This window comes from Oncorhynchus mykiss, chromosome 27, assembly GCF_057628025.1.
Source record: "Oncorhynchus mykiss isolate SJ-2025 chromosome 27, ASM5762802v1, whole genome shotgun sequence".
Classification (NCBI taxonomy): domain Eukaryota; kingdom Metazoa; phylum Chordata; class Actinopteri; order Salmoniformes; family Salmonidae; genus Oncorhynchus; species Oncorhynchus mykiss.
In genome coordinates this window covers 19726403-19742500 of record NC_143048.1, presented here as the reverse complement: position 1 = coordinate 19742500, position 16098 = coordinate 19726403, and the positions used below count along the sequence as shown (strand labels likewise).

The following is a 16098-nucleotide window of genomic DNA, read 5'->3' as shown; positions in this document are numbered from 1 at the left end:
AGGACAGTCGCTGGGTGGTGATCAGCACACTGCGTGGCACCTCCCACGTCTTTCCCATCAACCCCTACGGTGGTGCGCCTTGCGCCCGCACTCACATGTCCCCCCGTGTGGTCAACCGCATGTCCCGCTTCCAGAAGAGTGCAGGGCTGGAGGAGATAGAGAATGAACTGAACAGCAAGCAGGCTGGAGGAGGGAGATGCAGCCCCATCCCTGGGCTCTCCAGCAGTCCCTCGGGGTCCCCACTACACGGTAAGGATAGATGACACACACTCGTGCACACAGATGCACAGGCACCAAGCACAGAACTAATCCTCTTACTATTGCGCAGTACATAAAACCCCACAATACGCAGCATGTGTTATGACATGGCTATAGCTGATATGGTGGGTGTGGCAGCACACAGCTCTTCAGACAGCGGCGGCTCCACTTCCAGTAAGTGACAACAACCGCTGACTGGCTGTCACCTGAGTAGACCTTGTTCTGCTGGGGACTATGACCCGTCTGTTACAGCCTTGGTCCTGTTGGTCAAACACCCCTAGAGCCGCCTGGCTGGCACACACACACACACTATACACACTACCACCGACGCGTGGGCACACACACCCACTCATACACAAACAAACACCCATTGACATATACTCATCATTAAGTTCACATGTAAAAATCACAGTTCAGGGTCGAGGCTGTTTGCAGATCTTCTCAGTTTGCCCTCCCTCCCTCCCTCTCACTCACTGTCAGGGCATCAGTCATCCATCTCTCTCCCACTCTCTGCAGCCGTGGCGCCCTGACTTCCCCTCTCCCTTCCTAGCCTATTGTTAGCCCCAGACACCCCCCCCCCCCCCGATTACTCAGTTTGTGTGGCTTCTCTCCCCCAGGCTCTGTATTAATGACCACTGTCAGATCACTTCCCCAACAATTAAAACAATGTCAGCAGGACGTTCAAGCCAGGCCAGAGTGACGTCAAGCCCAGGGAATGTACTGCCGCCACGGCTTGTCTCGTTCTGGATCTAGAGAGAAAAAGTGGAGAGAAGGAAGTGGAAAGGGATGGAGGAGAAAGAGGAAGAGGGAGAAATAAATTATGAACGAGAAGGAGAAAAAAATATGGAGGGAGAGCGAAGGAGTTCAGCTTTTGTAGCGGCAGTGAATGGAGGGAGAGGGGAGCAAGAGACTCATAAATCACACTCCATTTTCAAAGGAGGGCATTAGAGCCACCTGTCAACAATTAGTCTCTTCACTGGTGTGTGTGTGTGTGTGTGTGTGTGTGGGCCCCCAGGGATGGCAGACGGCTATATAAATGTTACAGCGTAAAGAAAGACTAAAATACCACTGTCTGAGGCCATAGGTTTTACGTTTTCAGGACTTTGATATTTACAGCGTATCTGTTCCTTTTTATGGACCTTGGGAGTCTGTGATAAAGTTTGCCAGGAATCTGGGGGCTTGGTTTTGGAGATGTCATTCTCTGCGTGGTGTTGGAGATGGTGTGTGAGTTTGTAGGGGGAAAGTCTAAATCTTCAACTACGACACACACACAGTGGCCATTTTAACATGTAAATCTTGGTGACAGAATTCAGAACATGGTCCGTTCTTACACCAAACTCCCCCAACTTTTTTTTTTACGCATACCAGCAAAGCCACTACTCAACAACACTAAACAATACATTAATTGCACTATAACGGTGACAAACGGTGCCCGCAAACTGTTACGGCCTACATAAAGCTGTCCTAAAAGCAGAGTTTTCTTTTCAGAACCATAGAGTGAATCCTTACCACCGCTACACCTGGCTATTCGTGGAGCCTTGTCTGGCAGTGAAACAGTTCATTCAGCCTCAATTACTGCCTTTGAAAAAAACATAGCTGATATGGATGACTTGCTTAAACAAATGTGGTTCCTACTGACAATTTAGATGTACAATTTGATTAAGACATTAAAGAGTGAGCTAGGAATGATGTAGTCAATATGACTGTTCAGCACTTTTGAAATGTACAGTGACAGAATTCAGAACATGGTCCGTTCTTACAGTATTCTCCCTGTACACCAAGTCAGAACCGAAGGATAAATAAAGGTGGCATATAAGCACACAGTGAATGCTCTTACAATATTCAATGATGACATTTCTCTAAAACAGGCTATAGGCTACATGTGCACCACCAAGTCAGAACAGTAGGCTTAAGGAGGGGGAAAGGGACCTAATTATTAGGGTGAAGCACATGGGCTACTAACAGCTTACTACACAACATACACTTAGTATTACTTTCTCAGCTACAGTATACATATCTCCCTGGCAAAATCCATCCTTTATGCAGCAGCGTACAATACATTTTTTGACCTTGTTGTGCCGTTCTTACTTGAACAGGAAGGTGGCGTGGCAGTCCTTCGTGGGCAAATTTTATTATCAAACTTTGTCATCAAAGTCTGGCATTCTCTGGATTTATAGTGCTTTCAAGACAACTGTGAACTCTGGGGGAAAAAAACAAGGTTGAATCATGACATCAGTGATCTTCAGGTCGGAGTTCTAGAAAGAAGCCCGAGTTCCCGACTTGGAATCACTATTTGGATGTTCAAAACGTATTTTCTCCAATCCGAGCTCGTTTCTTTGAGTTCCCAGTTGTCTTGAACTCACTGAAGTCTGAGATTTCTGAGTTCCAGTTGTTTTGAACGTGGCAGAAGCCATGCTGGATTGACATCATGGCCAATGTATTCAATCTTTTCTGGCCCATGCATGGTGTTGAATGTTAATCATTTTAAGCTTGGAAAAGAGTCCCTTAAACACAGACTTGGAACACACACACTCCACTGAAAAGCAGGCTGGTTCTTTTTATTGCTTTGTGTAAACCACTGATTCCTTCCGATTTCCAACTTGTTGTGTAATGTTTATATCCAATGGCCGATGAGCACCGATACGTTATCTGTAATTTCTCTTCATATGACAAGGATTGAAAAGGATTTTCCAGTAGATTGTCGACTTGATCATGATGACTGCTTTCTAGCTAAGATTTTGAAAGTATGATCTTGACATGATCAGTCCAATCAAGGCTACGGTAGATATAACGTGATTTGACGTCATTTTATCTGTGGCCAATGACCTTGAGCCTTCTTGGATGGGCATTTCTAATGTAACTCTATGGCAGCACCCAAGGGGCTTGAATTTGAGCTCTCACTGTAGATTTCGCGTTGACGTAGTGTCCCCATGAGTGACAAAATACTCAGCCAATCACGGGGCAACTAGAGAACATTACCAACCGATACCCTCAGTGTTTTCCTCAGGCTGCCCCACCATCACAGAAAGCACTGAGCTAGGCTGAAATATCATCATTTTGGAGCTGCCTTACTCAAAGTAAAAAAAGATGTATGTGGCTTTATTAACTCAAAGATTTTTTCACATTGTTTTCAAACTAATATGTGACATGTATTAATGCCAAAATAACATGCCAAACAGGCAAACAAACAGGTTGGGCTCAAAACAGGTGGGGCTCAGCCCCAACTGCCCTTAGTGACGGGCCGCCACTGGAGTCACACACTCCCTGATGTGTCACGTTGGTTCAGTTAATGTTTCTTATAGGCAGGCAACCCAATTCTGATCTGTTTTTCACTGATCAGATCACAATCAGATCACCTCTGGGGAAAAAAAGCTGATGTGAAAAGATCTGATGTGATTGGTCAAAAGACCAACTAGTGGAAAAAATATCAGAATTGGACTACCTGTGTACACACAGCCATAGAGGAGGAAAATTGTGTGTCCAGTATGACATTGTTCAACATGTCTTCTTTCGGTAAATTATTGACAGGGTCCTCACCCTGAGAACGGACTATACTCTAGGTCAGGGATCATCAACTAGATTCAGCCGCGGGCCAATTCTTTCTTGAGCGGATGGTCAGGGGGCCAGAACATATTTTTTTATATTCTTTAGACTCCAAATTGACCGCAAGAAGCCTAAACAGATAGAATATTTTAATAAAACATAATAATTTCAAATCTTGATTACATTTGGGGACTTTGTCTTGTGTAGGGTGCTGTCTTTCGGATGGGACGTTAAAATTCCATGCCTCTTATTGTAAGAGTAGGGGTGTTCACCCCGGTGTCCTGGCTAAATTCCCAACCTGGCCACATTACGTCATCCCCCTCATTCCTAATTGGCATATATGACTCCTTACCTCTCCATCTGATAGCTGATGGGTGGTGAGAGTTGTGTCACAGAAAAAGGTTGCCGCGCATCACTGAGATGGGTGCATCTCATTGATAGTGGATGACGTGAATTTCCCCCTACTATGTAAAGAGCTTTGAGTACTCCAGTTGGTAGAAAAGTGCTATATAAATCCAATAAATTATTATCAATTATTATTCATTATTATTATTTGTAACGATCACATATGTCTCTCTATTATAAGTGGGAATACTTCGGAACAGATTTCCAAAATGTAAATCACTTTGAGCTGATTTCCTGGTGTGTTTACAGTCTTTTATGCCCAACAATAACAATTCAACAAGCAAGCAAAATATACACTGCTCAAAAAAATTAAGGGAACACTAAAATAACACATCCTAGATCTGAAGATTTATGAATATGATGAAATATTCTTATAAAATATTTTTCTCTTTACATGGTTGAATGTACTGACAACAAAATCACACAAAAATTATCAATGGAAATCAAATTTATCAACCCATGGAGGTCTGGATTTGGAGTCACACTCAAAATTAAAGTGGAAAACCACACTACAGGCTGATCCAACTTTGATGTAATGTCCTTAAAACAAGTCAAAATGAGGCTCAGTAGTGTGTGTGGCCTCCACGTGCCTGTATGACCTCCCTACAACGCCTGGGCATGCTCCTGATAAGGTGGCGGATGGTCTCCTTAGGGATCTCCTCCCAGACCTGGACTAAAGCATCCGCCAACTCCTGGACAGTCTGTGGTGCAACGTGGCGTTGCTGGATGGAGCGAGACGTGATGTCCCAGATGTGCTCAATTGGATTCAGGTCTGGGGAACGGGCGGGCCAGTCCATAGCATCAATGCCTTCCTCTTGCAGGAACTGCTGACACACTCCAGCCACATGAGGTCTAGCATTGTCTTGCATTAGGAGGAAGCCAGGGCCAACCGCACCAGCATATGGTCTCACAAGGGGTCTGAGGATCTCATCTCGGTACCTAATGGCAGTCAGGCTACCTCTGGCGAGCACATGGAGGGCTGTGCGGCCCCCCAAAGAAATGCCACCCCACACCATGACTGACCCACCGCCAAACCGGTCATGTTGGAGGATGTTGCAGGCAGCAGAACGTTCTCCACGGCGTCTCCAGACTGTCACGTCTGTCACGTTCTCAGTGTGAACCTGCTTTCATCTTTGAAGAGCACAGGGCGCCAGTGGCGAATTTGCCAATCTTGGTGTTCTCTGGCAAATGCCAAACGTCCTGCACGGTGTTGGGCTGTAAGCACAACCCCCACCTGTGGACGTCGGGCCCTCATACCACCCTCATGGAGTCTGTTTCTGACCGTTTCATTGACATTTGTAGCCTGCTGGAGGTCATTTTGCAGGGCTCTGGCAGTGCTCCTCCTTGCACAAAGGCAGTGGTAGTGGTCCTGCTGCTGGGTTGTTGCCCTCCTACAGCCTCCTCCACGTCTCCTGATGTACTGGCCTGTCTCCTGGTAGCGCCTCCATGCTCTGGACACTACTCTGACAGACACAGCAAACCTTCTTGCCACAGCTCGCATTGATGTTCCATCCTGGATGAGCTGCACTACCTGAGCCACTTGTGTGGGTTGTAGACTCCGTCTCATGCTACCACTAGAGTGAAAGCACCACCAGCATTCGAAACTGACCAAAACATCAGCCAGGATGCATAGGAACTGAGAAGTGGTCTGTGGTCCCCACCTGCAGAACCACTCCTTTATTGGGGGTGTCTTGCTAAATGCCTATAATTTCCACCTGTTGTCTATTCCTTTTGCACAACAGCATGTGAAATGTATTGTCAATCAGTGTTGCTTCCTAAGTGGACAGTTTGATTTCACAGAAGTGTGATTGACTTGGAGTTACATTGTGTTGTTTAAGTGTTCCCTTTATTTTTTTGAGCAGTGTATATATTTTTTGCTCAGATAACATGGGGGGACAAATAAAACCACCCAGGGGCCAAATTCGACCCGCCAGTTGGGGAACTCTACTCTCTGTGTTAATGTAGCCCATGTGGACAGACGCTGGTTTGTGTAACATAAAAACAGCCCCTCCAGCATAACAGTTGTGAATGGCCGTATGGGATGGCTGTTTAACCTTAGTGGGTCTGTCTGTAGTGTAGTAAAGCAGGGTTGAGATGTTCCATCATGTATCCATTGCTACGTTTTGACCTGACCAGACCCGACTCCATGAACAAGTGATGTGCTTTACGACTTCAAATGCTTTTTCTATTGTCTGCATCCATCATTCGTACAGTAGACTTTAGAGCAGCCCTTAGTGACTGGTTGATCACGATCCACTAGTGGTACTCCAAGGCATTCCTAGTCGATCACCAAACATTTCTGTAAAAAAAGACAAAGATAAATCCTGGTGTTCCTATTATTTGAATTAGTTCCATACTTCTTCTTCTATGATAATATGGCGGTCCACAAACAAATGTTTCAGGTGCATGCCGCCACCTACTGTGCTTTAGTGTCTGGTCGATCACGGTTTACATTATTCATTTTGCGCTCTTTTCATTGATCATCTTTGAGATATTTTTACAACTTGATTGGAGTCCACCTGTTGTAAATTCAATTGATTGGACAGGCACACACCTGTCTATGTAAGGTCCCACAGTTAACAGTCCATGTCAGAGCAAAAACCAAGCCATGAGGTTGAAGGAATTGTCCATAGACCTCAGAGACAGGATTGTGTCTGTGGAAGGGTAACAAAATAATGTCTGCGTCATTGAACGTCCCCAAGAACACTGTGGCCTCCATCATTCTTAAATGGAAGAAGTTTGGAATCACCAGGACTCTTCCGAGAGCTGACCGCCCGGCCAAACTGAGCAATCGGGGAGGTATCATGCTGTTGGTATGTTTTTCGGCGGGCAGGTACTGGGAGACGTGTCAGGATTGATGTAAAGATGAACGTAGTAAAGTACAGTGAGATCCTTGATGAAAACCTGCTCCAGAGTGCTCAGGACCTCAAACTGAGGCAAAGGTTCACCTTCCAACAGTCTCTGAATGTCCTTGTATGAATGTCCCAGCCAGAGCCTGGACTTAAACCCAATCAAGCATAGCTGGAGAGACCTGAAAATAGATGTGTAGCGACGCACCCCGTCCAACCTGACAGAGGTTGAGAGGATCTGCAGAGAAGAATAGGATGAACTCCCTAAATACAGGTGTGCCAAGCTTGTAGTCATACCCAAATAGACTCAAGGCTGTAATTGCTGCCAAAGGTGCCAAAAGCACATTTTATGTCTATTAAAATAATATAAAGTTGATAAGAAATAGTGTAGACATTTTTAATGTTGTAAGTGACTATTGTAGCTAGAAACGTCTGATTTTGTATGGAATGTCTACATACAGAGGCCCATTATCAGCAACCATCACTCCTGTGTTCCAATGGCACATTGTGTTACCTAATCAAAGTTTATCATTTTAAAAGGCTAATTGATCATTAGAAAACCATTTTGCAATTATGTTAGCACAGCTGAAAACTGTTGTGTGATTAAAGAAGCAATACAACTGGCCACTTTTTAGACTAGTTGAGTATCTGGAGCATCAGCATGATTACAGGTTCAAAATGACCAGAAACAAAGAACTGCCGAAACTCGTCAGTCTATTCTTGTTCTGAGAAATGAAGGCTATTCCATGTGAGAAATTGCTAAGAAACTGAAGATCTCATAAAAACGCTGTTGAACAGCGCAAACTGGCCCTAATTCTACCAGAATAGAAAGAGGAGTGGGAGGCCCCGGTGCACAACGGAGCAAGAGGACAAATACATTAGTTTGAGGAAACAGACGCCTCACAAGTCCTCAACTGGCAGCTTCATTAAATAGTACCCGCAAAGCACCAGTCTCAACGTCAACAGTGAGGAAGTGACTCCGGGATTCTGGCAGAGTTGCAAAGAAAAACCCATCTCAGACTGGCCAATAAAAATAAAAGATTAAGATGGGCAAAAGAACACAAACACTGGACAGAGGAACTCTGCCTAGAAGGCCAGCATCCCGGAGTCGCCTCTTCACTGTTAAGACTGGTGTTTTGAGGGTACTATTTCATGAAGCTGCCAGTTGAGGACTTGTGAGGCGTCTGTTTCTCAAACTAAACACTCAAATGTACTTGTCCTCTTGCTCAGTTGTGCACCGGGGCCTCCCACTCCTCTTGCTATTCTGGTTAGCGACAGTTTGCGCTGTTCTGTGAAGGGAGTAGTATACAGTCGTGGCCAAACTTTTTGAGAATGACACATATTAATTTTCACAAAGTCTGCAGCCTCAGTTTGTATGACGGGAATTTGCAAGTTCTCCAGAATGTTATGGAGAGTGATCAGATGAATTTCAATTAATTGAGTCTCTCTGTGCCATGCAAATGAATTGAATCCCCAAAATATATTTCCACTGCATTTCAGCCCTGCCACAAAAGGACCAGCTAACATGTCAGTGATTCTCTCGTTAACACAGGTGTTGACGAGGACAAGGCTGAGGATCACTCTAACATGCTGATTGAGTTTGAATAACAGACTGGAAGCTTCAAAAGGAGGGTGGTGCTTGGAATCATTGTTCTTCCGCTATCAACCATGGTTACCTGCAAGGAAACACTTGCCGTCATCATTGCTTTGGACAAAAAGGGCTTCACAGGCAATGATATTGCTGCCAGTAAGATTGCACCTAAATCAACCATTTATCGGATCATCAAGAACTTCAAGGAGAGCGGTTCAATTGTTGGGAAGAAGGCTTCAGGGCACCCAAGAAAGTCCAGCAAGCGCCAGGACCGTCTCCTAAAGTTGATTCAGCTGCGGGATCGGGGCACCACCAGTACAGAGCTTGCTCAGGAATGGCAGCAGGCCGGCGTGAGTGAATCTGCACGCACAGTGAGGCAAAGACTTTTGGAGAATGCCCTGGTGTCAAGAAGGGCAGCAAAGAAGCCACTTCTCTCCAGGAAAACATCACGGACAGACTGATATTCTTCCAAAGGGCACAGGGATTGGACTGCTGAGGACTGGGGCAAAGTCATTTTGTCTGATGAATCCCCTTTCCAATTGTTTGGGGCATCCGGAAAAAGCTTGTCCGGAGAAGACAAGGTGAGCGCTACCATCAGTCCTGTGTCATGCCAACAATAAAGCATCCTGAGTGGGGTTTCTTCTCAGCCAAGGGAGTGGGCTCACTGACAATTTTGCCTAAGAACACAGCCATGAATAAAGAATGGTACCAACACATCCTCCGATAGCAACTTCTCCCAACCATCCAGGAACAGTTTGGTGACGAACAATGCCTTTTCCAGCTCCAGCATGATGGAGCACCTTGCCATTAGGCAAAAGTGATAACTAAGTGGCTCGGGGAACAAAACATCGATATTTTGGGTCCATGGCCAGGAAACTCCCCAGACCTTAATCCCATTGAGAACTTGTGTTCAATCCTCAAGAGGCGGGTGGACAAACAAAATCCCACAAATTCTGACAAACTCCAAGCATTGATTTATGCAAGAATGGGCTGCCATCAGTCAGGATGTGGCCTAGAAGTTAATTGACAGCATGCCAGTGCGGATTGCAGAGGTCTTGAAAAAGAAGGGTCTCAACACTGCAAATATTGACTCTGCATCAACTTCATGTAATTGTCAATTAAAGCCTTTGACACTTGCTTGTAATTATACTTCAGTATTCCATAGTAACATCTGACAAAAATATCTAATGACACTGCAGCAGACTTTGTGAAAATTAATATTTGTGTCATTCTCCAAACTTTTGGCCACGATTGTACAGTGTTGAACAATATCTTAATTTTCTTGGCAATTTCTCGCATGGAATAGCCTTCATTTCTCAGAACAAGAATAGACTAACGAGTTTCAGAAGAATGTTCTTAGTTTCTGGTCATTTTGAGCCTGTAATCGTACCCACAAATGTATTTATTTTTTATTTTATTTCACCTTTATTTAACCAGGTAGGCTAGTTGAGAACAAGTTCTCATTTACAACTGCGACCTGGCCAAGATAAAGCATAGCAGTGTGAACAGACAACACAGAGTTACACATGGAGTAAACAATTAACAAGTCAATAACACAGTAAAAAAAATAAAAAAAAAAGAGTCTATATACATTGTGTGCAAAAGGCATGAGGAGGTAGGCGAATAATTACAATTTTGCAGATTAACACTGGAGTGATAAATGATCAGATGGTCATGTACAGGTAGAGATACTGGTGTGCAAAAGAGCAGAAAAGTAAATAAATATAAACAGTATGGGAATGAGGTAGGTAAATTGGGTGGGCTATTTACCGATAGACTATGCACAGCTGCAGCGATCGGTTAGCTGCTCAGACAGCAGATGTTTGAAGTTGGTGAGGGAGATAAAAGTCTCCAACTTCAGCGATTTTTGCAATTCGTTCCAGTCACAGGCAGCAGAGAACTGGAACGAAAGGCGGCCAAATGAGGTGTTGGCTTTAGGGATGATCAGTGAGATACACCTGCTGGAGCGCGTGCTACGGGTGGGTGTTGCCATCGTGACCAGTGAACTGAGATAAGGCGGAGCTTTACCTAGCATGGACTTGTAGATGACCTGGAGCCAGTGGGTCTGGCGACGAATATGTAGCGAGGGCCAGCCGACTAGAGCATACAGGTCGCAGTGGTGGGTGGTATAAGGTGCTTTAGTAACAAAACGGATGGCACTGTGATAAACCGCATCCAGTTTGCTGAGTAGAGTATTGGAAGCTATCTTGTAGATGACATCGCTGAAGTCGAGGTTCGGTAGGATGGTCAGTTTTGTTTGGCGGCGTGAGTGAAGGAGGCTTTATTGCAGAATAGAAAGCCGACTCTAGATTTGATTTTAGATTGGAGATGTTTGATATGAGTCTGGAAGGAGAGTTTACAGCTAGCCAGACACCTAGGTACTTATAGATGTCCACATATTCTAGGTCGGAACCATCCAGGGTGGTGATGCTAGTCGGGCGTGCGGGTGCAGGCAGCGAACGGTTGAAAAGCATGCATTTGGTTTTACTAGCGTTTAAGAGCAGTTGGAGGCCACGGAAGGAGTGTTGTATGGCGTTGAAGCTCGTTTGGAGGTTAGATAGCACAGTGTCCAAGGAAGGGCCGGAAGTATACAGAATGGTGTCGTCTGCGTAAGGGTGGATCAGGGAATCGCCCGCAGCAAGAACAACAACATTGATATATACAGAGAAAAGAGTCGGCCCGAGAATTGAACCCTGTGGCACCCCCATAGAGACTGCCAGAGGACCGGACTACATGCCCTCCGATTTGACACACTGAACTATGTCTGCAAAGTAGTTGGTGAACCAGGCAAGGCAGTCATTAGAAAAACCGAGGCTACTGAGTCTGCCGATAAGAATATGGTGATTGACAGAGTCGAAAGCCTTGGCCAGGTCGATGAAGACGGCTGCACAGTACTGTCTTTTATCGATGGCGGTTATGATATCGTTTAGTACCTTGAGTGTGGCTGAGGTGAACCCGTGACCAGCTCGGAAACCAGATTGCACAGAGGAGAAGGTACGGTGGGATTCGAGATGGTCAGTGACCTGTTTGTTGACTTGGCTTTCGAAGACCTTAGATAGGCAGGGCAGGATGGATATAGGTCTGTAACAGTTTGGGTCCAGGGTGTCTCCCCCTTTGAAGAGGGGGATGACTGCGGCAGCTTTCCAATCCTTGGGGATCTCAGACGATATGAATGAGAGGTTGAACAGGCTGGTAATAGGGGTTGCGACAATGGCGGTGGATAGTTTCAGAAATAGAGGGTCCAGATTGTCGAGCCCAGCTGATTTGTATGGGTCCAGGTTTTGGAGAGGCTTGGGCGAGTAGCTGCGGGGGGGGGGGGGGGGGGGGGGGCTGTTGGCCGAGGTTGGAGTGGCCAGGAGGAAGGCATGGCCAGCCGTTGAGAAATGCTTGTTGAAGTTTTCGATAATCATGGATTCATCGGTGGTGACCGTGTTACCTAGCCTCAGTGCAATGGACAGCTGGGAGGAGGTGCTCTTGTTCTCCATGGACTTTACAGTGTCCCATAACTTTTTGTAGTTAGAGCTACAGGATGCAAATTTCTGCCTGAAGAAGCTGGCCTTGGCTTTCCTGACTGACTGCGTGTATTGGTTCCTGACTTCCCTGAACAGTTGCATATCGCGGGGACTATTCGATGCTATTGCAGTCCGCCACGGGATGTTTTTGTGCTGGTTGAGGGCAGTCAGGTCTGGAGTGAACCAAGGGCTATATCTGTTCTTAGTTCTGCATTTTTTGAACGGAGCATGCTTATCTAAAATGGTGAGGAAGTTACTTTAAAAGAATGACCAGGCATCCTCAACTGACGGGATGAGGTCAATATCCTTCCAGGATACCCGGGCCAGGTCGATTAGAAAGGCCTGCTCACAGAAGTGTTTTAGGGAGCGTTTGACAGTGATGAGGGGTGGTCGTTTGACTGCGGATCCGTAGCGGGTACAGGCAATGAGGCAGTGATCGCTGAGATCCTGGTTGAAGACAGCGGAGGTGTATTTGGCGGGCCAGTTGGTCAGGATGACGTCTATGAGGGTGCCCTTGTTTACAGATTTAGGGTTGTACCTGGTGGTTCCTTGATGATTTGTGTGAGATTGAGGGCATCTAGCTTAGAGGACTTGTAGGACTGCCGGGTTGTTAAGCATATCCCAGTTTAGGTCACCTAACAGAACAAACTCTGAAGCTTGATGGGGGGTGATCAATTCACAAATGGTGTCCAGGGCACAGCTGAGAGGGCGGCAACAGCAGGCGGCAACAGTGAGAGACTTATTTCTGGAGAGAGTAATTTTTTGAATTAGTAGTTCGAACTGTTTGGGTATGGACCTGGAAAGTATGACATTACTTTGCAGGCTATCTCTGCAACTCCACCCCTTTGGCAGTTCTATCTTGACGGAAAATGTTATAGTTGGGTATGGAAATCTCAGAATTTTTGGTGGCCTTCCTAAGCCAGGATTCAGACACGGCAAGGACATCAGGGTTAGCTGAGTGTGCTAAAGCAGTGAGTAAAACAAACTTAGGGAGGAGGCTTCTGATGTTGGCATGCATGAAACCAAGGCTTTTTCGATCACAGAAGTCAATGAATGAAGGTGCCTGGGGACATGTGGAGGTAAACCCAGGCCCTGCATCACCCGCGGAACAGAGGAGGAGTAGTATGAGGGTGCGGCTAAGGCTATCAAAACTGGTTGCCTAGAGCGTTGGGGACAAAGAATAAAAGGAGCAGATTTCTGGGCATGGTAGAATATATTCAGGGCATAATGCGCAGACAGGGGTATGGTGGGGTGCGGGTACAGCGGAGGTAAGCCCAGGCACTGGGTGATGATAAGAGAGGTATCTCTGGACATGCTGGTTGTAATGGGTGAGGTCACTGCATGTGTGGGAGGTGGGACAAAGGAGGTATCAGAGGTATGAAGAGTGGAACTAGGGGCTCCATTGTAAACTAAAACAATGATAACTAACCTGAACAACAGTATACAAGGCATATTGACATTTGAGAGAGACATACAGTAATCGCAGGTGTTGATTGGGAGAGCTAGCTAAAACAGCAGGTGGAACAACAACAGCTAATCAGCTAGCACAACAACAGCAGGTAAAATGGTGTTGACTAGGCAGAGAGGGTCGGATTAACTACACACAGAGCCTGAGTGCGGCTGGGGCCGACAGATAAAAACATAAACAAACAGAATGGAGTACCGTGATTAATGGACAGTCCAGCAGGAATCAGCTATGTAGCAAAGTGATCAGTGTCCAGCAGGCATCAGCTATGTAGCCACAAATGTTGATGCTCCAGATACTCAAGAAGTCTAAAGAATGCCAGTTGTATTGCATTTTTAATCAGGACAACAGTTTTCAGCTGTGCTAACATAACTGCAAAAGAGTTTTCTAATGATCAATTAGCCTTTTTAAATGATAAACTCGGATTAGGTAACACAACGTGCCATTGGAACACTGGAGTGAAGGTTGCTGATAATGGGCCTGTGTACTTCTATGTAGATGCTCCATTAAAAGTCTGCCGTTTCCAGCTACAATAGTCATTTACAACATTAACAATGTCTACACTGTATTTCTGATCAATTTTATGTTTTTTTTTAATGGACACAAAATGTGCTTTTCTTTCGAAAACAAGGACATTTCTAACTGACCTCAAACTTTTGAACGGTGATGTTGGTTTTAGTAAATTGTTTCTAATTTATTTGAAAAATATAAATATACAGTACCAGTCAAAAGTTTGGACACATCTACTCATACAAGAGTTTTTCTTTATTTTACTATTTTCTACGTAGTAGAATAATAGTGAAGACATCAGAACTATGAAATAACACATGGAATCATGTAGTAACCAAAAAAGTGTTAAATCAAAATATATTTTTGATTCTTCAAAGTAGCCACCCTCTGCCTTGATGACAGCTTTGAACACTCTTGGTATTCTCTCAACCAGCTTCACCTGGAAAGCTTTTCCAAAAGTCTTGAAGGAGTTTCCACATATATGCTGAGCACTTGTTGGCTGCTTTTCCTTCACAATGTGGTCCAACTCATCCCAAACCATCTCAATTGGTTTGAGTTCAAGTGATTGTGGAGGCCAGGTCTTGTCTGACTCTCTCCTTCTCACTCTCCTTCTTGGTCAAATAGCCCTTACACAGCATGGAGGTGTGTTGGGTCATTGTCCTGTTGAAAAACTAATTATAGTCCCACTAAGTGCAAACCAGATGGGATGAAGTATTGCTGCAGAATGCTGTGGTAGCCATACTGATTAAGTGTGTCTTGAATTGTAAATAAAGCAGACAGTGTCACCAGTAAAGCACCTTCACACCTCATCCTCCATGCTGCACAGTGGGAACCACACATGTGGAGATCATAATTTTACTTCACTGCGTCTCACAAAGACACGGCGGTTAGAACCAAAAATCTTACATTTGGACTCATCAAACCAAAGGACAGATTTCCACCGGTCTGATGTCCATTGCTCGTGTTTCTTGGCCCAAGTAAGTTTCTTCTTCTTATTGGTGTCCTTTAGTAGTGGTTTCTTTGCAGCAATTTGACAATAAAGGCCTGATTCACGCACTCTCCTCTGAACAGTTGATGTTTCTGTTAGTTAAACTCTGTGATGCATTTATTTGGGCTGCAATTTCTGAGGCTGGTAACTCTAATGAACTTATCATCTGCTGCAGAGTTAACTCTGGGTCTTCCTTTCCTGTGGCGGTCCTCATGAGAGCCAGTTTCATCATAGCGCTTGATGGTTTTTGTGACTGCACTTGAAGAAACTTTCAGAATTCTTGAAATTTCCGTATTGTCTTAAAGTAATGATGGACTGTCGTTTCTCTTTGCTTATTTGAGCTGTTCTCGCCATAATATGGACTTGGTCTTTTACCAAATAGGGCTATCTTCTGAATACCACCCCTACCTTGTCACAACACAACTGATTGGCTCAAATGCATTAAGAAGGAAAGAAATTCCACAAATTAACTTTTAACAAGACACACCTGCTAATTGAAATGCATTCCAGGTGACACCCTCATGAAGCTGGTTGAGAGAATGCCAAGAGTGTGCAAAGCTGTGTTATTTCATCGTTTTGATTTTTATTACACTTTTATTCTACAATGTAGGAATATAGAAAAACCCTGGAATGAGTAGGTGTGTCCAAACCTTTGACTGGTACTCTATATTTATTTATTTTTTATAAATTAGCAACAATTAATAAAACCTGTTTTTGCTTTGCCATTGAGTTATTGTGTATAGATGTATGTATTTCATTTTTATTCAATTTTGGAATAAGGCTGTAACGTAACAAAATGTGGAAAAAGTCGAGGGGTCTGAATACTTTCCGAATGCACTGTATATCCACGTTTTCCGATAAGCTTGCTTTATTAGTAGTGGCGTGTCTTTTTAATATTGAGGAATATTTCACTTTCCCCGGTCAGGAGTAACAGCATGAATTGGTGCATGTGGCAGAAATAATGCAGTGCGAAATGG

General features: G+C 44.7%; 1 protein-coding gene across 17 annotated transcripts in view; it reads left to right on the top strand.

Annotated features, from left to right (window-relative positions):
• LOC110507115 (BCAS3 microtubule associated cell migration factor) overlaps positions 1-16098 on the top strand; it is a 361308-nt gene that overhangs the window by 85233 nt on the left and 259977 nt on the right. For all 17 annotated transcript variants that reach the window (XM_090223475.1, XM_090223473.1, XM_036965506.2 and 14 more), the window contains exon 15: positions 1-249. This exon is cut by the window's left edge and continues 22 nt beyond it. In XM_090223475.1, coding sequence (XP_090079601.1) covers positions 1-249 — 249 coding nt within the window. The remainder of the gene's footprint in view (positions 250-16098) is intronic.